General features: G+C 40.0%; 1 protein-coding gene across 1 annotated transcript in view; it reads right to left on the bottom strand.

Moving 5' to 3' along the window:
• The window catches only part of LOC124790644 (argininosuccinate lyase), a 65389-nt gene that overhangs the window by 9560 nt on the left and 35745 nt on the right, over nt 1–20084 (bottom strand). The window contains exons 7-8 of the mRNA XM_047257799.1: nt 7337–7530; nt 760–959 (exon numbers count right to left, since the gene is read on the bottom strand). Coding sequence (XP_047113755.1) covers nt 760–959; nt 7337–7530 — 394 coding nt within the window. The remainder of the gene's footprint in view (nt 1–759; nt 960–7336; nt 7531–20084) is intronic.

Raw genomic sequence — 20084 nt, forward strand, 5'->3', positions numbered from 1 at the left:
TATTTCAATGAGAAGTTAGTACTGTTTCTATGGTTTCATGCTAATTACACTTAGGAAAAGTTTTTTGATAGTAAATCAGAGACAAAAAGACCATTACACTTGGTCTGTATCTGTCTGAAAGCAAATCACATGCAGATGTTTTATTGCATTTATCTTCACAATACATACTGTGAGAAATCCATAGAAAATAAGCTATTTCATGTTTCATAAGCTCTTTTGTGCTGACACATAAATTTATCATGCCATATGAATAAGGACTATGTCAGTTTCAGCTCAAAGATTATACCATAGAGTGAGAAGTAAAGCCATTTGTTGAAGGAAATAGAACTGTCATATGGTGAGGATAAGACAAAAGAAAGTGTACACTAAGTAGAATCAAAAGAGGAACCTAAGTAGGAAGGAAAGCGAAATAAATATTGAACAGACATTAAGAAATCGTAGCGTAATAGCGCATAATACTCGTATTTTAATAAACTTAACAGTTTTGCCATAAATGTTCACATTTTACGATAATAAATAATTCACATTTATGTTACAAAATGATAAGCAGTGCTAGTGGTTCCACAGTATTAAAAATCGATTAAAAATGTAATTACACCAAAGTTAAAAGTGGTTTTTATTAATTGTAACTCTCAGCAACAAGACTGTCAATATGCATTTATCCACTAAAAGGCACAATTTCTTCACTGCAAGCATTTACTTTCAACAAATGGGAAGGACTCTATATATCAAATTTTAATACCACATTACTTTACTCACATGTCCAAAAATGCATCCAGATTTCCCTCTAATGAGTTCAAGGCTGTCTGGATTCTTCTTCTGTGGCATTAGACTGCTCCCTGTTGCATAGGCATCACTTAATTTTACAAATGCAAATTCTTCACTGCTGTATATTATGAGATCTTCAGCTAGACGACTTAGATGAATGGCTGTTAATGTTGACCAGAATAAGAATTCAGCTGTTTGAAATGAAAAATAAGAGAAATATATTAATCCCAGATCACTATTGTTTCTTCATATCCTCTTTTATTAAATGAGAAACTTTCTTGGTTCAAAGACCTGTCATTTGCATCCTTTTTTGTATTTGTATCTGTTGCAACTTTTATGGAGAATTTTTTGTCCATATTTCAAATATGTTATTACATAGAATTGATTACTCACAATCACTAGTGCTCATCTTTGTAGTCACCAGATGGAACATATACAGTGAGCTGAATGAGAACTGTGACCTACCAGACAGCTCATATTTTTAAAACAAATAAAATTTAATTTTACATTGAGGAATCCCCTTATATCCACAACAAAAAGACACTAAAATAATTTCTACCTTAAAATCTTGAAGCAAAGCCAAATAAAATGTTAAAGGGCTGAAATTCAGAGGGAGAGGGAACCATACAAGCCACAAAAATTTTATGAAAATCATTATATCTGTTATGTTATCAAGAAAAATGAGATTATTGTGTAACAGGAGGAAGATGAATAGATGCAGTGCCAGTTACCATTTTTATGAACAGTATTACAAGAGCTATGTTATTGGGAAAAATGAGATTATTCTGCTAGAGGCGCAAGATAAGTAGAAGTAGGTTCATTGAATAGAATGCTGATGGAATTGACAAAAATATGTCACTGTTACCATTATGGAGTTATGCAGTGTTTACTCATAAAAAACGTATTCATATTCTGTGTGATACCTATTGATAACAATATTATTCATGGTTGTATACGTATTTGTCCCTGGTGCAACATTTCAGGCCTTTCATCAGGAAACAACTGTTGAAAGTGAACAGGTATTTGTTAATAAATAATTTAGATGAAATGGTTATGAAAAGGATAGATAGCTACTCCCTATAAAGATGACAGCTATGTGTTCACTTTAGACAGCCAGAGATAGTGGTCATGTGTGACTGAATTGTGCCAGCTTGTGTCAGTATGTGTGTGTTTTCCTTTCTTTTATGAAGAATCCTTTGGCCAAAAGATAAGTGTGTAACCGTCTTTTTGTTATGCCTATCTGCAACCCAATGTGTCATGTTTATAGTGAGTAGAATCTATCCTTTTCATAATTGTTGATATTCCAGCCTGGACTTTCCATAGTTTAATCTAAACTAAAAGTTTTCTGACCATCCCAGACATATTTCACAACAACTGCAACCATGTGGGTTGTCTGTTGTAACCTCATTAGCTGTCCCAGCCCTTTTCCCTGTTAAAATTTGGGTCTAAGATCTCTTGTTGCCCATTATCGTTAAATGACCAACAAGTTTGCAAACTACATTCCCAGTTACAAAAAAATATGTGCTATCACACTGTCATGGCTGAAAGCAAGGGGAAACTACAGCCGTGATTTTTCCCGAGGGCATGCAGCTATACTGTATGGTTAAATGATGGTGGAGTCCTCTTGGGCAAAATATTGCGGAGGTAAAATAGTCCCCCATTTGGATCTCGGGGTGGGGACTACTCAAGAGGACGTCATTATCAGGAGAAAGAAAACTGGCCTTCTATGGATCGGAGCGTGGAATGTCAGATCCCTTAATCGGGAAGGTAGGTTACAAAATTTAAAAAGGGAAAGGGATAGGCTAAAGTTAGATATAGTGGGAATTAGTGAAGTTCGGTGGCAGGAGGAACAAGACGTTTGGTCAGGCGAATACAGGGTTATAAATATAAAATCAAATAGGTGTAGTCCAGGAGTTGGTCTAATAATGAATAGGAAAATAGGAGTGCGGGTAAGCTACTACAAACAGCATAGTGAACACATTATTGTGGCCAAGATAGACACGAAGCCCACGCCTACTACAGTAGTAAAAGTTTATATGCCAACTAGATCTGCAGATGATGAAGAAATTGATGAAATGTATTATGAGATAAAGGAAATTATTCAGGTAGTGAAGAGAGATGAAAATTTAATAGTCATGGGTGACTGGAATTCGAGAGTAGGAAAAGGGAGAGAAGGAAACATAGTAGGTGAATATGGATTGGGGAGAAGGGGGGGGGGGGGGGGGGTTAACAAATGAACGAGGAAGCTGTCTGGTAGAATTTTGCACAGAGCATAATTTAATCATAGCTAACACCTGGTTCAAGAATCATAAAAGAAGGTTGTATACATGGAAGAAGCCTGGAGATACTGACAGGTTTCAGATAGATTATATAATGGTAAGACAGAGATTTAGGAACCAGGTTTTAAATTGTAAGACATTTCCAGGGGCACATGTGCACTCTGACCACAATCTATTGGTTATGGACTGAAGATTAAAACTGAAGAAACTGCAAAAAGGTGGGAATTTAAGGAGATGGAACCTGGATAAACTGACTAAACCAGAGGTTGTACAGAGTTTCAGGGAGAGCATAAGGGAACAATTGACAGGAATGGGGGAAAGAAATACAGCAGAAGAAGAATGGGTAGCTCTGAGGGATGAAGTAGTGAGGGCACCAGAGGATCAAGTAGGTAAAAAGATCAGGGCTGGTAGAAATCCTTGGGTAACAGAAGAAATATTGAATTTAATTGATGAAAGGAGAAAATATAAAAATGCAGTAAATGAAGCAGGCAAAAAGGAACACAAACGCCTGAAAAATCAGATCAACAAGAAGTGCAAAATTGCTAAGCAGGGATGGCTAGAGGACAAATGTAAGGATGTAGAGGCTTATCTCACTAGGAGTAAGATAGAACTGCCTACAGGAAAATTAAAGAGACCTTTGGAGAAAAGAGAGCCACTTGTATGAATAACAAGGGCTCAGATGGAAACCCAGTTCTAAGCAAAGAAGGGAAAGCAGAAAGTTGGAAGGAGTATATAGAGGGTCTATACAAGGGCGATGTACTTGAGGACAATATTATGGAAATGGAAGAAGATGTAGATGAAAATGAAATGGGGGATATGATACTGCGTGAAGAGTTTGACAGAGCACTGAAAGACCTGAGTCGAAACAAGGCCCCGGGAATAGACAACATTCCATTAGAACTAGTGACGGCCTTGGGAGAGCTAGTTCTGACAAAACTCTACCGTCTGGTGAGCAAGCTGTATGAGACAGGTGAAATACCCTCAGACTTCAAGAAGAATATCATAATTCTGATCCCAAAGAAAGTAGGTGTTGACAGATGTGAAAATTACCAAACTGTCAGTTTAATAAGTCATAGCTGCAAAATACTAACACGAATTCTTTACAGAGAAATGGAAAAACTGGTAGAAGCCGACCTCGGAGAAGATCAGTTTGGATTCCGTAGAAATGTTGTAACACGTGAGGCAATACTGACCTTAGGACTTACCTTAGAAGGAAGATTAAGGAAAGGCAAACCTACGTTTCTAGCATTTGTAGACTTAGAGAAAGCTTTTCACAATGTTGATTGGAATACTCTCTTTCAAATTCTAAAGGTGGCAGGGGTAGTATACAGGGAGTGAAAGGCCATTTACAATTTGTACAGAACCAGATGGCACTTATAAAAGTCGAGGGGCATGAAAGGGAAGCAGCAGTTGGGAAGGGAGTGAGACAGAGTTGTAGCCTCTACCTGATGTTATTCAGTCTGTATATTGAGCAAGCAGTAAAGGAAACAAAAGAAAAATTTGGGGTAGGTATTAAAATCCATGGAGGAGAAATAAAAACTTTGAGGTTCGCCGATGACATTATAATTCTGTCAGAGGCAGCAAAGGACTTGGAAGAGCAGTTGAACGGAATGGATAGTGTCTTGAAAGGAGGATGTAAGATGAACATCAACAGAAGCAAAATGAGGATAATGGAATGTAGTCAAATGAAATCGGGTGATGCTGACGGAATTAGATTAGGAAATGAGATACTTAAAGTAATAAAGGAGTTTTGCTATTTGGGGAGCAAAATAATTGATTATGGTCGAAGTAGAGAGGATATAAAACATAGACTGGCAATGGCAAGGAAAGCGTTTCTGAAGAAGAGAAATTTGTTAACATCGAGTATTGATTTAAGTGTCAGGAAGTCGTTTCTGAAAGTATTTGTATGGAGTGTAGCCATGTATGGAAGTGAAACATGGACGATAAATAATTTGGACAAGAAGAGAATAGATGCTTTCGAAATGTGGTGCTACAGAAGAATGCTGAAGATTAGATGGGTAGATCACATAACTAATGAGGAGGTATTGAATAGAATTGAGGAGAAGAGGAGTTTGTGGCACAACTTGACAATAAGAAGGGGCCGGTTGGTAGGACATGTTCTGAGGCCTCAAGGGATCACCAATTTAGTATTGGAGGACAGCGTGGAGGGTAAAAATCATAGAGGGAGACCAAGAGATGAATACACTGGGCAGATTCAGAAGGATATAGGTTGCAGTAGGTACTGGGAGATGAAGAAGCTTGCACAGGATAGAGTAGCATGGAGAGCTGCATCACACCAGTCTCAGGACTGAAGACCACAACAACAACAGTGGATGACCTCACACTTTTCGTTATTTAGGGTCAACTGCCACTTTTCACACTATTCAGATATCTTTTCTAAATTGTTTTGCAGTTTGTTTTGATCTTCTGAAGACTTCGTTAGTCAATAAATGAGCGTGTCATCTGCAGACAACCAAAGATGGCTGCCCAGATTGTCTCTCAAATCGTTTATATAGATAAGGAACAGCAAAGGGCCTATAACACTACCTTGGGGAACACCAGAAATCACTTCTGTTTTACTCGATGACTTTCCGTCAATTACTGCTAACTGTGACATCTCTGACAGGAAATTCACAAATCCAGTCACATAACTGAGATGGCTATTAGATAAAGTAATCTTACGGCTTAATAAAATAAATAAATAAATAAAGATAATCACACATCCTATAGATACTTCATATAACCTATTTATTTCTGTCAAATTTAGTCCATATGGGTATCTGTTGATGATAAAAAAAGTTTTTTCACTTTTATTGTGATTTGCTGAACTACAATATAGAATACAAAAATAATGTCAAAATGCAAGTGTCTCCTTGACTATGTTGCAGAATTAGGGTTCTGTATTATATTTCAAATCTCTTAAACAGGTTCCCATCTGATACAAAAAGGAAAACAGGAAACCATTAATATCATGAGGAAAATTGAAAAACTAGTTTATTAGGCATGCATTCTACAGATTACCTAATTGTAGTGATTGAAGCATTGAAGGTTTCTCGTAATTGTCTAACAAGTAAAATCATTCATTATAAACAAGCATCTTTGTTGCAGCATGTAGATAAGTCTCTATTTTTTAAATATGAAAATGCCTGTATGAATACTAAGTAAGTATCATTAAGAGAAAAACTAAAGGCCTTTATTCTATTAAATTATGCAAATGCAGCCCTATGAAAAAATATCTTTTGATGGTTTTTGTTATAACTAAATCATGCATCAGACAGATTTAGTAGAAATGTTGATGAAAGGTACTAAAATGGCAAATCAGGTGGGCAGGAGGCCTGCACCACACGTCTGATGACACAGAAGATAGCTGGATGATTGTCAGATAAAATTTTGAATATTGTTGCAGTTCCATATTTTTATAAAAATCCACAGCATGGCATGGAAACACAAAGATACTGCTATTTAGTACAACTGATAAAACGGCTGATGTCAAAGAATCAATTCTCATGTTAGTCTGGTTATGTTAAATTTAGCCTGTACATGAACTAGTAATATATAGCAGTATAGTTATTTTTATTATCAGTGCAGTTTATATATTTAATTCATAATAGCTGCTCTTCTTTGATAATGTAGGTTTTAACTTCGCCCATATCCTTAATGGTTTTTGCTTGGTGCTACAGTTTACAGAGTAGAGTGATTGACTCTCTGGTATCAGATTCTGGCAGATTATTGAAAAACAATCAGTTGTGAAATTTTTTTGTACTCGTTTTTTCACTTATATCCCCAGGACATGCAAAAATAATTAGTGAAAACTTGAGGTAAGTCTACAAGCTGTACAATTGAGTAGACCAAAGTTAATAATTTATTAGTACAGATGGAAAGTACTGTGTCTTTGTTTAAAAAAATGATGCAACTGATCATTAGTTAAATGTAAGTTTTTGGAATACAGAAACCAAAATAAAAGATTACCATCTATCTACTTTTAAATGTGTGTAGAAGAAAGCCTAAAAAGAAAGTTGTGGCTCACATAATTTAAAACTGTGAAAGAGAATCCAGACATTCAGAGAGTGAGATGTAAACACAATGAAAGGTCAGGAACAGCTATTTTCAGAATATTGTGAATGTTACAAAGAAAAAAAGACAAGAAATGTTTGGACACTGATGCATAACGTACCGGTAATGCTTATTCAACCTTTTTTTTCAGGCCTTTCTCATTTCCCTGTTAGGATATCAAACACAGTGTTTATAACATGCTTTACTGACAACTTGAAAGAAAAAGAATTACTTACCAACGAAATCACGATCTGAAACAGCATGCATGCTGTTCTGCGATATTTTCTTAAATCCCAAATTCTTGGCTAATTTTTTGCGATCTATTTCAAAAGGATTTCCTGCTAGGGCACCACTACCCAAGGGCATTACACTTGTGCTTTCAAATAACTGACATAATCTATCATAATCTGATATCAGACTCCAGGTGTGGCTATTATAAGAAAGGAAAAATACTGTATTACTACAAATTATAAGCAGCTAATTTTAGGAACAAATATTACTCACTATTGTCTGCAACATAAATTGTCACTTATTAATTTTATTTAACATTAAAGAAGTGCATAAATTCTTATGTCAATTGTTCATGTTATATGGAATTTTATGATTCATTTTGAGTTTGACCTGTTTTCAAAGAGTCAGAAAATGCTGACAAGACATATTAGTTTAAAAACACAAGGTCTGTTTATTCTTCTTTGAATGAACTAATGAAACTAATAACTTCTCTAGATGTCATAAATAATAGCATTACAGAGATCATACTTTTTTACAGTATTTTCATACAGCAATCATACATCTAAAACAGAAGAGTTAAGTTCCTACAGTCTTGCATAATCTTGTTCATAAGGCAAGTAGTGACCAATATTGCACTAAAGAGCTGTTCAGCTTGCTACTTAAAATTCCTTGAATACATGCGCATGGTTTGATTTAAAATTTAGGATTTTAGAAAGTTTCAAAACTTGTTATACAGTCTTAAATCTTTAATGTAGGTGTACTGATTTGATCCACTGAGTTTTGGTTCCTACTGTTAATGTGCAAAATTTTTTTAATTAATTTACTCCATTCATACTAAGTATTTGTTCTGCACAAGATACACTATGTATAACATAAAGCATAAGACTCATTGCCTTCTCCATAGCAGTTATATTGAATTTAGATATGTCTGCTGCCAAAAACCATAACATAATATCATAGTTCAGAGGTATATAACTTGTCCAGCATTAAACAGAGCTGATGCTTGACTAAGAACAATGTTGAACGTCTGTCCAGCAAGTAATTCTAATACATAGTAATAGGGTCATAGTGCTCCTCACTGAAGATAACAGGCAGATACTATGGTTTTCCCCCCATGAACCATGGACCTTGCCGTTGATGGGGAGGCTTACGTGCCTCGGCGATACAGATAGCCGTACTGTAGGGGCAACCACCACGGAGGGGTATATGTTGAGAGGCCAGACAAATGCGTGGTTCCTGAAGAGGGGCAGCAGCCTTTTCAGTAGTTGCAGGGGCAACAGTCTGGATGATTGACTGATCTGGCCTTGTAACACTAACCAAAACGGCCTTGCTGTGCTGGTACTGCGAACGGTTGAAAGCAAGGGGAAACCACAGCCGTAATTTTTCCCGAGGGCATGCAGCTTTACTGTATGGTTAATGATGATGGCGTCCTCTTGGGTAAAATATTCCGGAGGTAAAATAGTCCCCCATTCGGATCTCCGGGTGGGGACTACTCAAGAGGATGTCGTTATCAGGAGAAAGAAAACTGGCGTTCAAGGGATCGGAGCGTGGAATGTCAGATCCCTTAATCGGGTAGGTAGGTTAGAAAATGTAAAAAGAGAAATGGATAGGTTAAAGTTAGATATAGTGGGAATTAGTGAAGTTCGGTGGCAGGAGGTACAAGACGTTTGGTCAGGCGAATACAGGGTTATAAATACAAAGTCAAATATGGGTAATGCAGGAGTAGGTTTAATAATGAATAAAAAAAATAGGAATGTGGGTAAGCTACTACAAACAGCATAGTGAACGCATTATTGTGGCCGAGATAGACACAAAGCCCACGCCTACTACAGTAGTACAAGTTTATATGCCAACTAGATCTGCAGATGATGAAGAAATTGAAGAAATGTATGATGAAATAAAAGAAATTATTCAGATAGTGAAGGGAGACAAAAATTTAATAGTCATGGGTGACTGGAATTCGGTAGTAGGAAAAGGGAGAGAAGGAAACGTAGTAGGTGAATATCGATTAGGGGTAAGAAATGAAAGAGGAAGCCGCCTGGTAGAATTTTGTGCAGAGCGTAATTTAATCATAGCTAACACTTGGTTCAAGAATCTTGAAAGAAGGTTGTGTACATGGAAGAACCCTGGAGATCCTAAAAGGTATCAGATAGATTATATAATGGTAAAACAAAGATTTAGGAACCAGGTTTTAAATTGTAAGACATTTCCAGGGGCAGGTGTGGACTCTGGCCACAATCTATTGGTTATGAACTGTAGATTAAAACTGAAGAAACTGCAAAAAGGTGGGAATTTAAGGAGATGGGATCTGGATAAACTAACTAAACCAGAGGTTGTACAGAGTTTCAGGGAGAGCATAAGGGAACAATGGACAGGAATGGGGGAAAGAAATACAGTAGAAGAAGAATGGATAGCTTTGAGGAATGAAATAGTGAAGGCAGCAGAGGATCAAGTAGGTAAAAAGACAAGGACTAGTAGAAATCCTTGGGTAACAGAAGAAATATTGAATTTAATTGATGAAAGGAGAAAATATAAAAATGCAGTAAATGAAGCAGGCAAAAAGGAATACAAATGCCTCAAAAATGAGATCGACAGGAAGTGCAAAATGGCTAAGCAGGAATGGATAGAGGATAAATGTAAGGATGTAGAGGCTTATCTCACTAGGGGTAAGATAGATACTGCCTACAGGAAAATTAAGGAGACCTTTGGAGAAAAGAGAACCACTTGTATGAAAATCAAGAGCTCAGATGGAAACCCAGTTCTAAGCAAAGAAGGGAAAGCAGAAAGGTGGAAGGAGTATATAGAGGGTCTATACAAGGGCGATGTACTTGAGGACAATATTATGGAAATGGAAGAGGATGTAGATGAAGATGAAATGGGAGATATGATACTGCATGAAGAATTTGACAGAGCACTGAAAGACCTGAGTCGAAACAAGGCCCCCGGAGTAGACAACATTCCAATTGAACTACTGATGGCCTTGGGAGAGCCAGTCCTGACAAAACTTTACCATCTGGTGTGCAAGACGCATGAAATAGGCGAAATACCCTCAGACTTCAAGAAGAATATAATAATTCCAATCCCAAAGAAAGCAGGTGTTGACAGATGTGAAAATTACCGAACAATCAGTTTAATAAGTCACAGCTGCAAAATACTAACACGAATTCTTTACAGACGAATGGAAAAACTAGTAGAAGCTGACCTCGGGGAAGATCAGTTTGGATTCCGTAGAAATACTTAGAAGAAAGATTAAGGAAAGGCAAACCTATGTTTCTAGCATTTGTAGACTTAGAGAAAGCTTTTGACAATGTTGACTGGAATACTCTCTTTCAATTTCTAAAGATGGCAGGGGTAAAATATGGGGAGCGAAAGGCTATTTACAATTTGTACAGAAACCAGATGGCAGTTATAAGAGTAGAGGAACATGAAAGGGAAGCAGTGGTTGGGAAGGGAGTAAGACAGGGTTGTAGGTTTTCCCCGATGTTATTCAATCTGTATATTGAGCAAGCAGTGAAGGTAACAAAAGGAAAATTCGGAGTAGGTATTAAAATCCATGGAGAAGAAATAAAAACTTTGAGGTTCGCCAATGACATTGTAATTCTGTCAGAGACAGCAAAGGACTTGGAAGAGCAGTTGAATGGAATGGACAGTGTCTTGAAGGGAGGATATAAGATGAACATCAACAGAAGCAAAACAAGGATAATGGAATGTAGTCGTACTAAGTCGTGTGATGTTGAGGGTATTAGATTAGGAAATGAGACACTTAAAGTAGTAAAGGAGTTTTGCTATTTGGGGAGCAAAATAACTGATGATGGTTGAAGTAGAGAGGATATAAAATGTAGACTGGCAATGGCAAGGAAAGTGTTTCTGAAGAAGAGAAATTTGTTAACATCGAGTATTGGTTTAAGTGTTAGGAAGTCGTTTCTGAAAGTATTTGTATGGAGTGTAGCCATGTATGGAAGTGAAACATGGATGATAAATAGTTTAGACAAGAAGAAAATAGAAGCTTTCAAAATGTGGTGCTACAGAAGAATGCCGAAGATTAGATGGGTAGATCACATAATTAATGAGGAGGTGTTGAATAGGATTGGGGAGAAGAGAAGTTTGTGGCACAACTTGACTAGAAGAAGGGATCGGTTGGTAGGACATGTTCTGAGGCATCAAGGGATCACCAATTAGTATTGGAGGGCAGCGTGGCTGGTAAAAATCGTAGAGGGAGACCAAGAGATGAATACACTGAGCAGATTCAGAAGGATGTAGGTTGCAGTAGGTATTGGGAGATGAAGAAGCTTGCACAGGATAGAGTAGCATGGAGATCTGCATCAAATCAGTCTCAGGACTGAAGACCACAACAACAACAACAACAACAACTATGGTTTTGTTAGGTGTGAGTATAAAAATCAATAGGTAAAGCATGGGAACAATGTAACAAATGACTTGTAAATGCTAAATATTTCCTTTATTGGAATGTTAACAGGCATAGTTAATTGCAGAATGCATTTACAAAGGTAAGTTGCCATAAATGTGTCTATGAACAAAAACTCTCAATCTAGTCAGTCCAGTAAACCCAATCACTCACAAAGGAGTTGGGAGTACACACAAGGGGTGCCCACCATCTACATATGGGGAATCAGTTTATACAGTCTTTAAGGACAAAATGAGAAATGTCGTTAATGTTCTTGAGATATGGCAAATGATGCTAATTTAACACAATGATCAAGGAAAAATAAAAATAAAAGATCTGTAAGTGTATCTAATCCATTGTAGTGATCAAAGAAGAATACAACTGCACATGAATGAACTTGAGGTACTGCACATGAAGCTAATCTAACACGGTTGGAGATTTCAGTCAGTAACACCTGCACATGTGGTGCTGCAATAGTTTGCAAACCTTGCCACACTTTCTATAATGTAATGAATGCTGAAAAGCAGATACTCCATGTTCAGAACATGAGACTGCGAGATAGGTGCGGTATATTTTTTCCCTGAAGTATGGTACCACTTTTGCCTACTAGATCTCCATAGGTGTCATGGGAGCCTGCAATGCTGTTTGCTTTATAGACACAAAAAAAGCAACTCCACATTGATGTCTTCATGGGTCATGCAATTATCTGATAGTGTTACAGCAAGCCATTAAGCTCTGGCAATGAAATACAGCTCAATATCAGTGTGGTACATGCTGTGAATTGGGGCTGCTTCCTTAGCATTCTTTAGTGAAACACCCACCATAGTGGTCAAAGAAGTGTGTGGCAGAGAAAACTCTTGTCCTTGGATGCATACAGTTCATGATGAGGTTTTTTGCCAGGCAAAGCGCCATCTGCTACAGCACAAGATCATCTGCTAGAGCAGACAGGTGGCACGCAAGAATGCATAGTCGTGCATCATCACAAAGTCGTCGTCCCCCCCCCCCCCCTCGTGCAAGAATGAAAGCTCAAGTTTGAGGATGCAGTGCTGCTTCTGGTGTTGATTGGTGGACTGCTGGGGCAGCAGTGGAGTGCTGGTGGGGCCGGGGCCACTGCTGATGGTAGAGGCAGTGAGTGGTGTGTTATGCAGCGGTCTCTGCTAAGGTGGGGGAGGGGGTGGGTGGGGAGGAGGGGGACAGCAGTGCACTGTGGCTGGCAGGTGAAGTCAAGCATGCTGCAGTGTGGGGGTGGGGCCTGCCAAAGGATGTGGTGGGGTGCTGGTGCTTGGACAGGTCACACACAGCAGGCAGTGTACTATGTGCCTCAAAGAGGTGGCATAAAGCACAGTGTCCTGTGCCAGCACTATAAACACCAGTTGCTGCTGCTTCATGCTCGTTGACCAGGTCACATGTTGTGGTGACAGCGTGTGCCAACTTCGTGGTGGTGAAAACAGAACAGTGTTGACACCTTGTGATTCAGGCAAGGCACCAGATGATGAGCCCAGCATCAGGGATGAGGCATTTGTGTCTTGGGTGGCTCCGCAAGGGTAGACAGTGGTGTGAATGGCAGGGCGGCCTTTGGTCTTGAGTCCCAAGTGCTACCCACTGGATCAGTAGCATCAGCCGGGGTACCATTTTTGTCGCTCCATGTCACATTGATTTCAACAACTGGTAGCACACAAGGGCTGGAGAAGTTGAGTGTATGCATCAGCTTCAGTTGATTGATGGATACTTTGATGGTGTCATCATGGAGACATACAGAAAAATGCCTTTTCTGCATGCTTAATCAGAAGGTGAAGGGTTGAGTAGTTTGTGTGGAGTGGTGCCTGGCTGGCACTGACCCCCCTCTCCTCCTCCGCCCTGGAGTATGCACGTATGGAGGTCCTAAGCTCAAAGGATTTGTGCTTGACATGGCAGTGTGGGAATACTGGTGCAGACATATGCCATGCAGTCATGCAGCTGCTGTATGGCTGGCAGGGGCTGCCTGGGATGGTGAGTTGCTGTCCATACATGACTTTGGTGATGCATGCACCAAAGTTGGTTTTGTGGGCCAACTGTAATCCTAGGAGATCTAGCAGCAGGACAGAAGAACAAATTATGAATTGACAGGTAAGTACAGTTTTAGGGTCCTACGGAATCTCTCAACCATGCTGTTGGTGGCAAGGTGGTAACTGGTCGTAAAATGGATGAGCATACCAGAAGTACTGATTAGTATTTTAAACAGGAAAGATGTGATTCATCAGGCAGTGGTCCATATTCACATGGCAAGGGCACCCAAAAATGCAAGGCTCAGGTGTCCAGGGAAGCCTTGGCCACTGTATCTGGAATTATGTCAGTCAGCAGCACAGCTTCTGGCTACCAAGTGAATCTATTGATGATTGTGAGATGTACTGGTGGCTGTTTGATGATGGAAGGGGTCCTAAAATTTGAATACAGGCATGGGAAAAATGATAGGCCAGCTGGAAGGGGGAAAATCAACAGGGGCTTGCACATGACACCTAACTTGGAGCACTTGCATGGAGTCGTGTGCAGGCCCAGTTGGTGCAGTCCAATTGGATACCAGGACAGACTAAATGCTCCGGCACAAGGACAGTGGAGGCACAGATGCTGGAGTGGGACAGGCCATGAAGGTGTTCAAATGCCACCTTGTGGAAGTCATGGAGGAGGTGAGGGTCAGTGTGCTCTGCGTAGTTGCCTGGGGATTCAGTTTTTTGCAAAAAGTTGCATCGTACATATAAGTCAGTACAGGGAACCGTGTTTGATATGAGGGTGAGGCTGGTGTTTGACTCACTGTGCAGTCTTAACAGCTTGGTATCTCTGGGTAGAGGCCAGGACAGTCTGACTGAGGGCAGTGATGAGGGGACAGGAGTGGCTGAGGCAGGCAGTGACAATATTCTCAATGCCTGTCATGTGCCATTTGTTGGTTGTGAACTGGGCTATGTGTTACTGCTGATGGAACTGCTTTTGGCAAGTCTCTGTGCCTTCCTCTTAATAAAAGACTGTCATAAGGGGGCGGCAGTCAGTGAAGAGCTCGAAGGGGCATCCTTTGACCTAGGGGTGAGAGTGCTTTACCACTTCATACATGGCAAGGAGCTCACAGTCATAAGCTGCCAACCTCTGCTGCAGCATAGAATGGAAAAGAATGCGTGCAGTTGCCAGGAACATTCAACACATTGTTGAAGGACAGCACCTAGGGCAGACTGAGTGGCATCAATGATGATTGCGAATGGGGTTGTTGGATGGGAATGGGTAAGGAGGGGAACATGCAAGAGGTCACATTTCTTTATTCGAAACTCTGTCATTTGCATCCTCCATGGAATGGGCCTGCTACCTTTTTGTGTAGTTGCCCTGGACTGTAGCAGTAGGTGGTTCATGCACACTTACAGCGTTTTCAGGTGTTGCTGGAAAATTTGTTCCATCCCAAGGAACTTGTGGGGTTCTTAGACCTTCTTCTCATCCATCAGTTGGGAGTCCATGGATGATATCCTAAGTCCAAGAAAGTCAATCTCCTGAACACTAATGACACACTTCTCCCAGTTGATGATAACTCCTGCCTATTGGATCCAGAAAAACACATCCTGTAGATGTCGGCAGTCCTCCACAAGATCACAAGAGTAAATGAGGATATCACCCAGTTAGGCAGGCAAAACAACCTGAGACAATGTGTAAGACACTGTGAAGAAAGCATTGTCAAGTCTGAATGGTGTTGCAGAGTCTGAAGAGCATAAATCCACTTTTGAAAAGACTGAAGTTGATGATTATTGTCATACAATTTCAATAAATTGCCAGCAACCACCAAAAACTTGGTTTCAGATAAAGTACAGTTTAAATAAAGTTTGAAAGACTTTTTGATAGGTAACTCCTGCTCTATAGATGAATATCTAAACAGGAATGTTAGACAAGCTTAAGTAAAAATGTCTGTTAGTTTCCAGTTTTGACAGCACTTGGTCACAACAGTCAAGATTAGGTATTTTTGCTACACGCGGTCTGAAGTGTCATGTCACAGTTCGCGCGGCTACCCCGTTGAAGGTTTGAGTCCTCCCTCAAGCATGGGTGTGTGTGTGTTGTCTGTAGCATAAGTTTAAGTTAGATTAAGTAGTGAGTAAGCTTATAGACCGATGACCTCAGCAGTTTGGTCCCAAAATACCGTACCACAAGTTTCCTATCAGTTATTTTGTGTATGAATAATTTATTAAAAGTGCATAACTATGTTTCATTCTGACAGTGTATTAATTCTGTAAATATGATCAGTTCGAGTTTATTGTAATGTATTCACATATCTTGACAATCTCCTGACAAATGGTCAGGGAAGTGAGTGTTATATTCTGATGTTCTATGTTTTTTATGTTATACTTTCTGACTTCTTCCACACCCATGAGAATCATCTTATTTTTGGCTCTATGGAATGAATCTAAAAACTAATCTAATCTTCTCCACATCCTTCAGGGAGACTGGAATCTATGTAAAAGATTTTGCAGAGTCTATCTTGCTGAAGATGGTTGCATCTGACAGATTGTAGAATAGTGACCCAGAACCTTAAAGGCATTGTTAATTTATCATCTAGAATAGTGGACAGAGGCACTTCTGTTAGTTCTCTTAGGCCTCCAAATGGCATACAAACCTGAAATTGGTATGTCCAGGGCTGAAATTATTAATTGTGGGCCTCTATGCATTACAGCAGACTACTTGGCACCAGTATCTGACATGGTGGAACTTCTACAGTTAGTGCAGCAGTTAAAACACCAGTGCACCAATATCTGCTGCCTGCCCACTTCTTACCAGCGTTCGTGCTGGACGTGCAGACCGCGTGAGACGATGCTTCATCCAGTCCCAAACATGCTCAATGGGGGACAGATCCGGAGATCTTGCTGGCCAGGGTAGTTGACTTACACCTTCTAGAGCACGTTGGGTGGCACGGGATACATGCGGACGTGCATTGTCCTGTTGGAACAGCATGTTCCCTTGCCGGTCTAGGAATGGTAGAACGATGGGTTCGATGACGGTTTGGGTGTACCGTGCACTATTCAGTGTCCCCTCGACGATCACCAGTGGTGTACGGCCAGTGTAGGAGATCGCTCCCCACACCATGATGCCGGGTGTTGGCCCTGTGTGCCTCGGTCGTATGCAGTCCTGATTGTGGCGCTCACCTGCACGGCGCCAAACACGCATACGACCATCATTGGCACCAAGGCAGAAGCGACTCTCATCGCTGAAGACGACACGTCTCCATTCATCCCTCCATTCACGCCTGTCGCGACACCACTGGAGGCGGGCTGCACGATGTTGGGGCGTGAGCGGAAGACGGCCTAACGGTGTGCGGGACCGTAGCCCAGCTTCATGGAGACGGTTGCGAATGGTCCTCGCCGATACCCCAGGAGCAACAGTGTCCCTAATTTGCTGGGAAGTGGCGGTGCGGTCCCCTACGGCACTGCGTAGGATCCTACGGTCTTGGCGTGCATCCGTGCATCACTGCGGTCCGGTTCCAGGTCGACGGGCACGTGCACCTTCCGCCGACCACTGGCGACAACATCGATGTACTGTGGAGACCTCACGCCCCACGTGTTGAGCAATTCGGCGGTACGTCCACCCGGCCTCCCGCATGCCCACTATACGCCCTCGCTCAAAGTCCGTCAACTGCACATACGGTTCACGTCCACGCTGTCGCGGCATGCTACCAGTGTTAAAGACTGCGATGGAGCTCCGTATGCCACGGCAAACTGGCTGACACTGACGGCAGCGGTGCACAAATGCTGCGCAGCTAGCGCCATTCGACGGCCAACACCGCGGTTCCTGGTGTGTCCGCTGTGCCGTGCGTGTGATCATTGCTTGTACAGCCCTCTCGCAGTGTCCGGAGCAAGTATGGTGGGTCTGACACACCGGTGTCAATGTGTTCTTTTTTCCATTTCCAGGAGTGTAATAGTACACCCTTGAAAGTATTCATTGAAAGTGTCAAAGCATCATGGATTTTACCCCCAATGGTTCCAGATACCTGACCAACATATAATGCCACAATTGGTCTAGGGACTTTGTATCATAATTCCTGGACACAACCAGCCCTGCCTCATAACTTGTGGACACATCTGTGATGCAGGTGACAGTATCACAGCCACTGCCACTGCAACATCTGACCCACACAAGTGCCTGTTGGCAAATCAAGTTGAAGTACTAGAACTATCCAGGTGCTCCACACTATTGGAGGGAGATAGGGGTGGGGGCAGGGGTGTGTGGTAAGTGATATATTTGTGTACTTACATGTCAGGAGGATATAAAGATGTACATGTGAACATTCTGACATGCTTAGTTTTGTTATCTTTGCGATAATAATTGAAGTTCAGTGCATAAATCAATAATAATTGAAGTTCAGTGCATAAATCAGTTTTAGAATAATATGATAACATTCAGATGAAGCATAAAATGATATAAGTGCCAGTGAATATTTACTTCCTCACTGGATATATCTTATACAACACAGTCACCTCAATTATCAAAAATGAATTAATCTTGTAGATGTGATGCAATTCATGGCCAACCATCTTTTCCACTTATTATCTCCAAATCAAATAAGGAATCAGATAAATGATACTGGACTCAGCGACTATTAACCATCTCTGTGCAGCGCTGCAAGACAAGCTATTAAGTAAGAAAACAAAAACTGGCAGTTACGGAAAGTTTGAAAAGTCTGAATGTGACAGTATAATGGTATGTTAAACAAACCTTCTAGATATGCTTACACTTTATATACCTGAATATAAGGTGATCCAAAAATAAGACCATTCCCCTTTTTTAACATATTGTGACTCATCAGAACTAAAAATTCTTTTATTGACATAAGATATCTGTCTAATAGTGCATTGTACAAGGTCAGTTCAAAAAACTCCAGAACATGTGTAATTTTGTGCCAATGATGTGTTGGAGCAAAATGAAGTTGGCATTCCTGCGCATGATTTTAAGTGTAACTGCCAGAAGTTTCGTTGTTGTATCTCTGTTAGTTATTGTTCAGTGCTGTATTGAGTAGAATGTTGTGTTGCATAGTCTGCAAATTTTGAGATGGCACATTAGAGGAGCAGCACATCTGCATTAAATTTTGTGTGAAAATCAAGAAAACCTTTACAGAGACACACCAAATGATGCAGAAAGCCTACAGTGATGAATGCTTAAGCCATACTCTGTGGTACAAATGGTTCACATGATTTAAAAACAGCCATAAGGAAGTTAAAGATGACCCTCATTTAGGATGCCCTTTGACATCTATCGACGATTCTAATGTTAGGAATGTCAACAAAATTGTGCATGCCAATTCAAGACCAACTGTCTGAGAGATTTCAGAAGAATATAACATTTCAGTTGGGTCATGTCCTGAAATCCTGACACAGTATCTTGGAATGCATTGTGCTGCTGCCAAGTTCATCCCACAGGTCAAGAGCAGAAAGACCTTTGCTTCGCAATCTGTGAAGAGCTTTGGATCATGGACTTGGTCCCTGTGGCCTTATTTGTACTTCCAAAGTTGAAAACCTTATTGAAACCACCAAGATTTGCAACGACAGACAAGATAAATGAAAATTTGCAATGACACTTTGTACAAGCAATTAAGAGGCATACCAAGACTGCTTTCTGAAGTGGAAATGGCATTGGGTGCATTGTATCAATTGTGGAGGAGAGTATTTTGAAGGAGACCATACGCAATAAGTAAAAGGGAAGTGTAGAAAAATTTTGCGGACAAAGTTTTGGAATTTTGTGAACAGGCCTCATACCTATTCTAAATTTGGACCATCTATTGGTTGCCTACATTTTTATGATAGAAGGAGAAATAAAATAAACAAAAAGAAATGATTTACATTAATTTTTATCTTCACTGCCTTTTTTGCTTACTAAGTATATAATCTGAAGTGTCACTATTTTTAATCACGACCATCATTCCAGTAACAAAGCTGTGAAATTTATATCTTAATTGTCGCAAATATTTGTTCGTCCTTCAGAATACATTGTGATTTTCAAGGTTGTGGTTACAATGGGAGCCAAGAACACAGCTATTTTTTTGCTGAATATGTATCAGAGTTCACTTTTATACTGTCATGAAAATGTTACAATGTTTCTTGAACAGTGACTGAATTTCTCATTTTCAACCCACTTCATTAATCACTACAGTCTCTCATAACCAAACAAAATATTGACTTGTGTTCAGATATGAGTAATGTTTTTTGAAGGACAACATTTATGCCTTTACTTAAAAAGCACCATAAATGTTTTGTATGGTATCCATATATGTATGAGAACTTTTACTGCCAATTTGTTCAAATACAACAAGAAATTATAAGATAATAACATTTAATGCTATGTGCTCTAGTGTTTCA

This window comes from Schistocerca piceifrons, chromosome 1 (genome assembly GCF_021461385.2).
Source record: "Schistocerca piceifrons isolate TAMUIC-IGC-003096 chromosome 1, iqSchPice1.1, whole genome shotgun sequence".
Taxonomy (NCBI): domain Eukaryota; kingdom Metazoa; phylum Arthropoda; class Insecta; order Orthoptera; family Acrididae; genus Schistocerca; species Schistocerca piceifrons.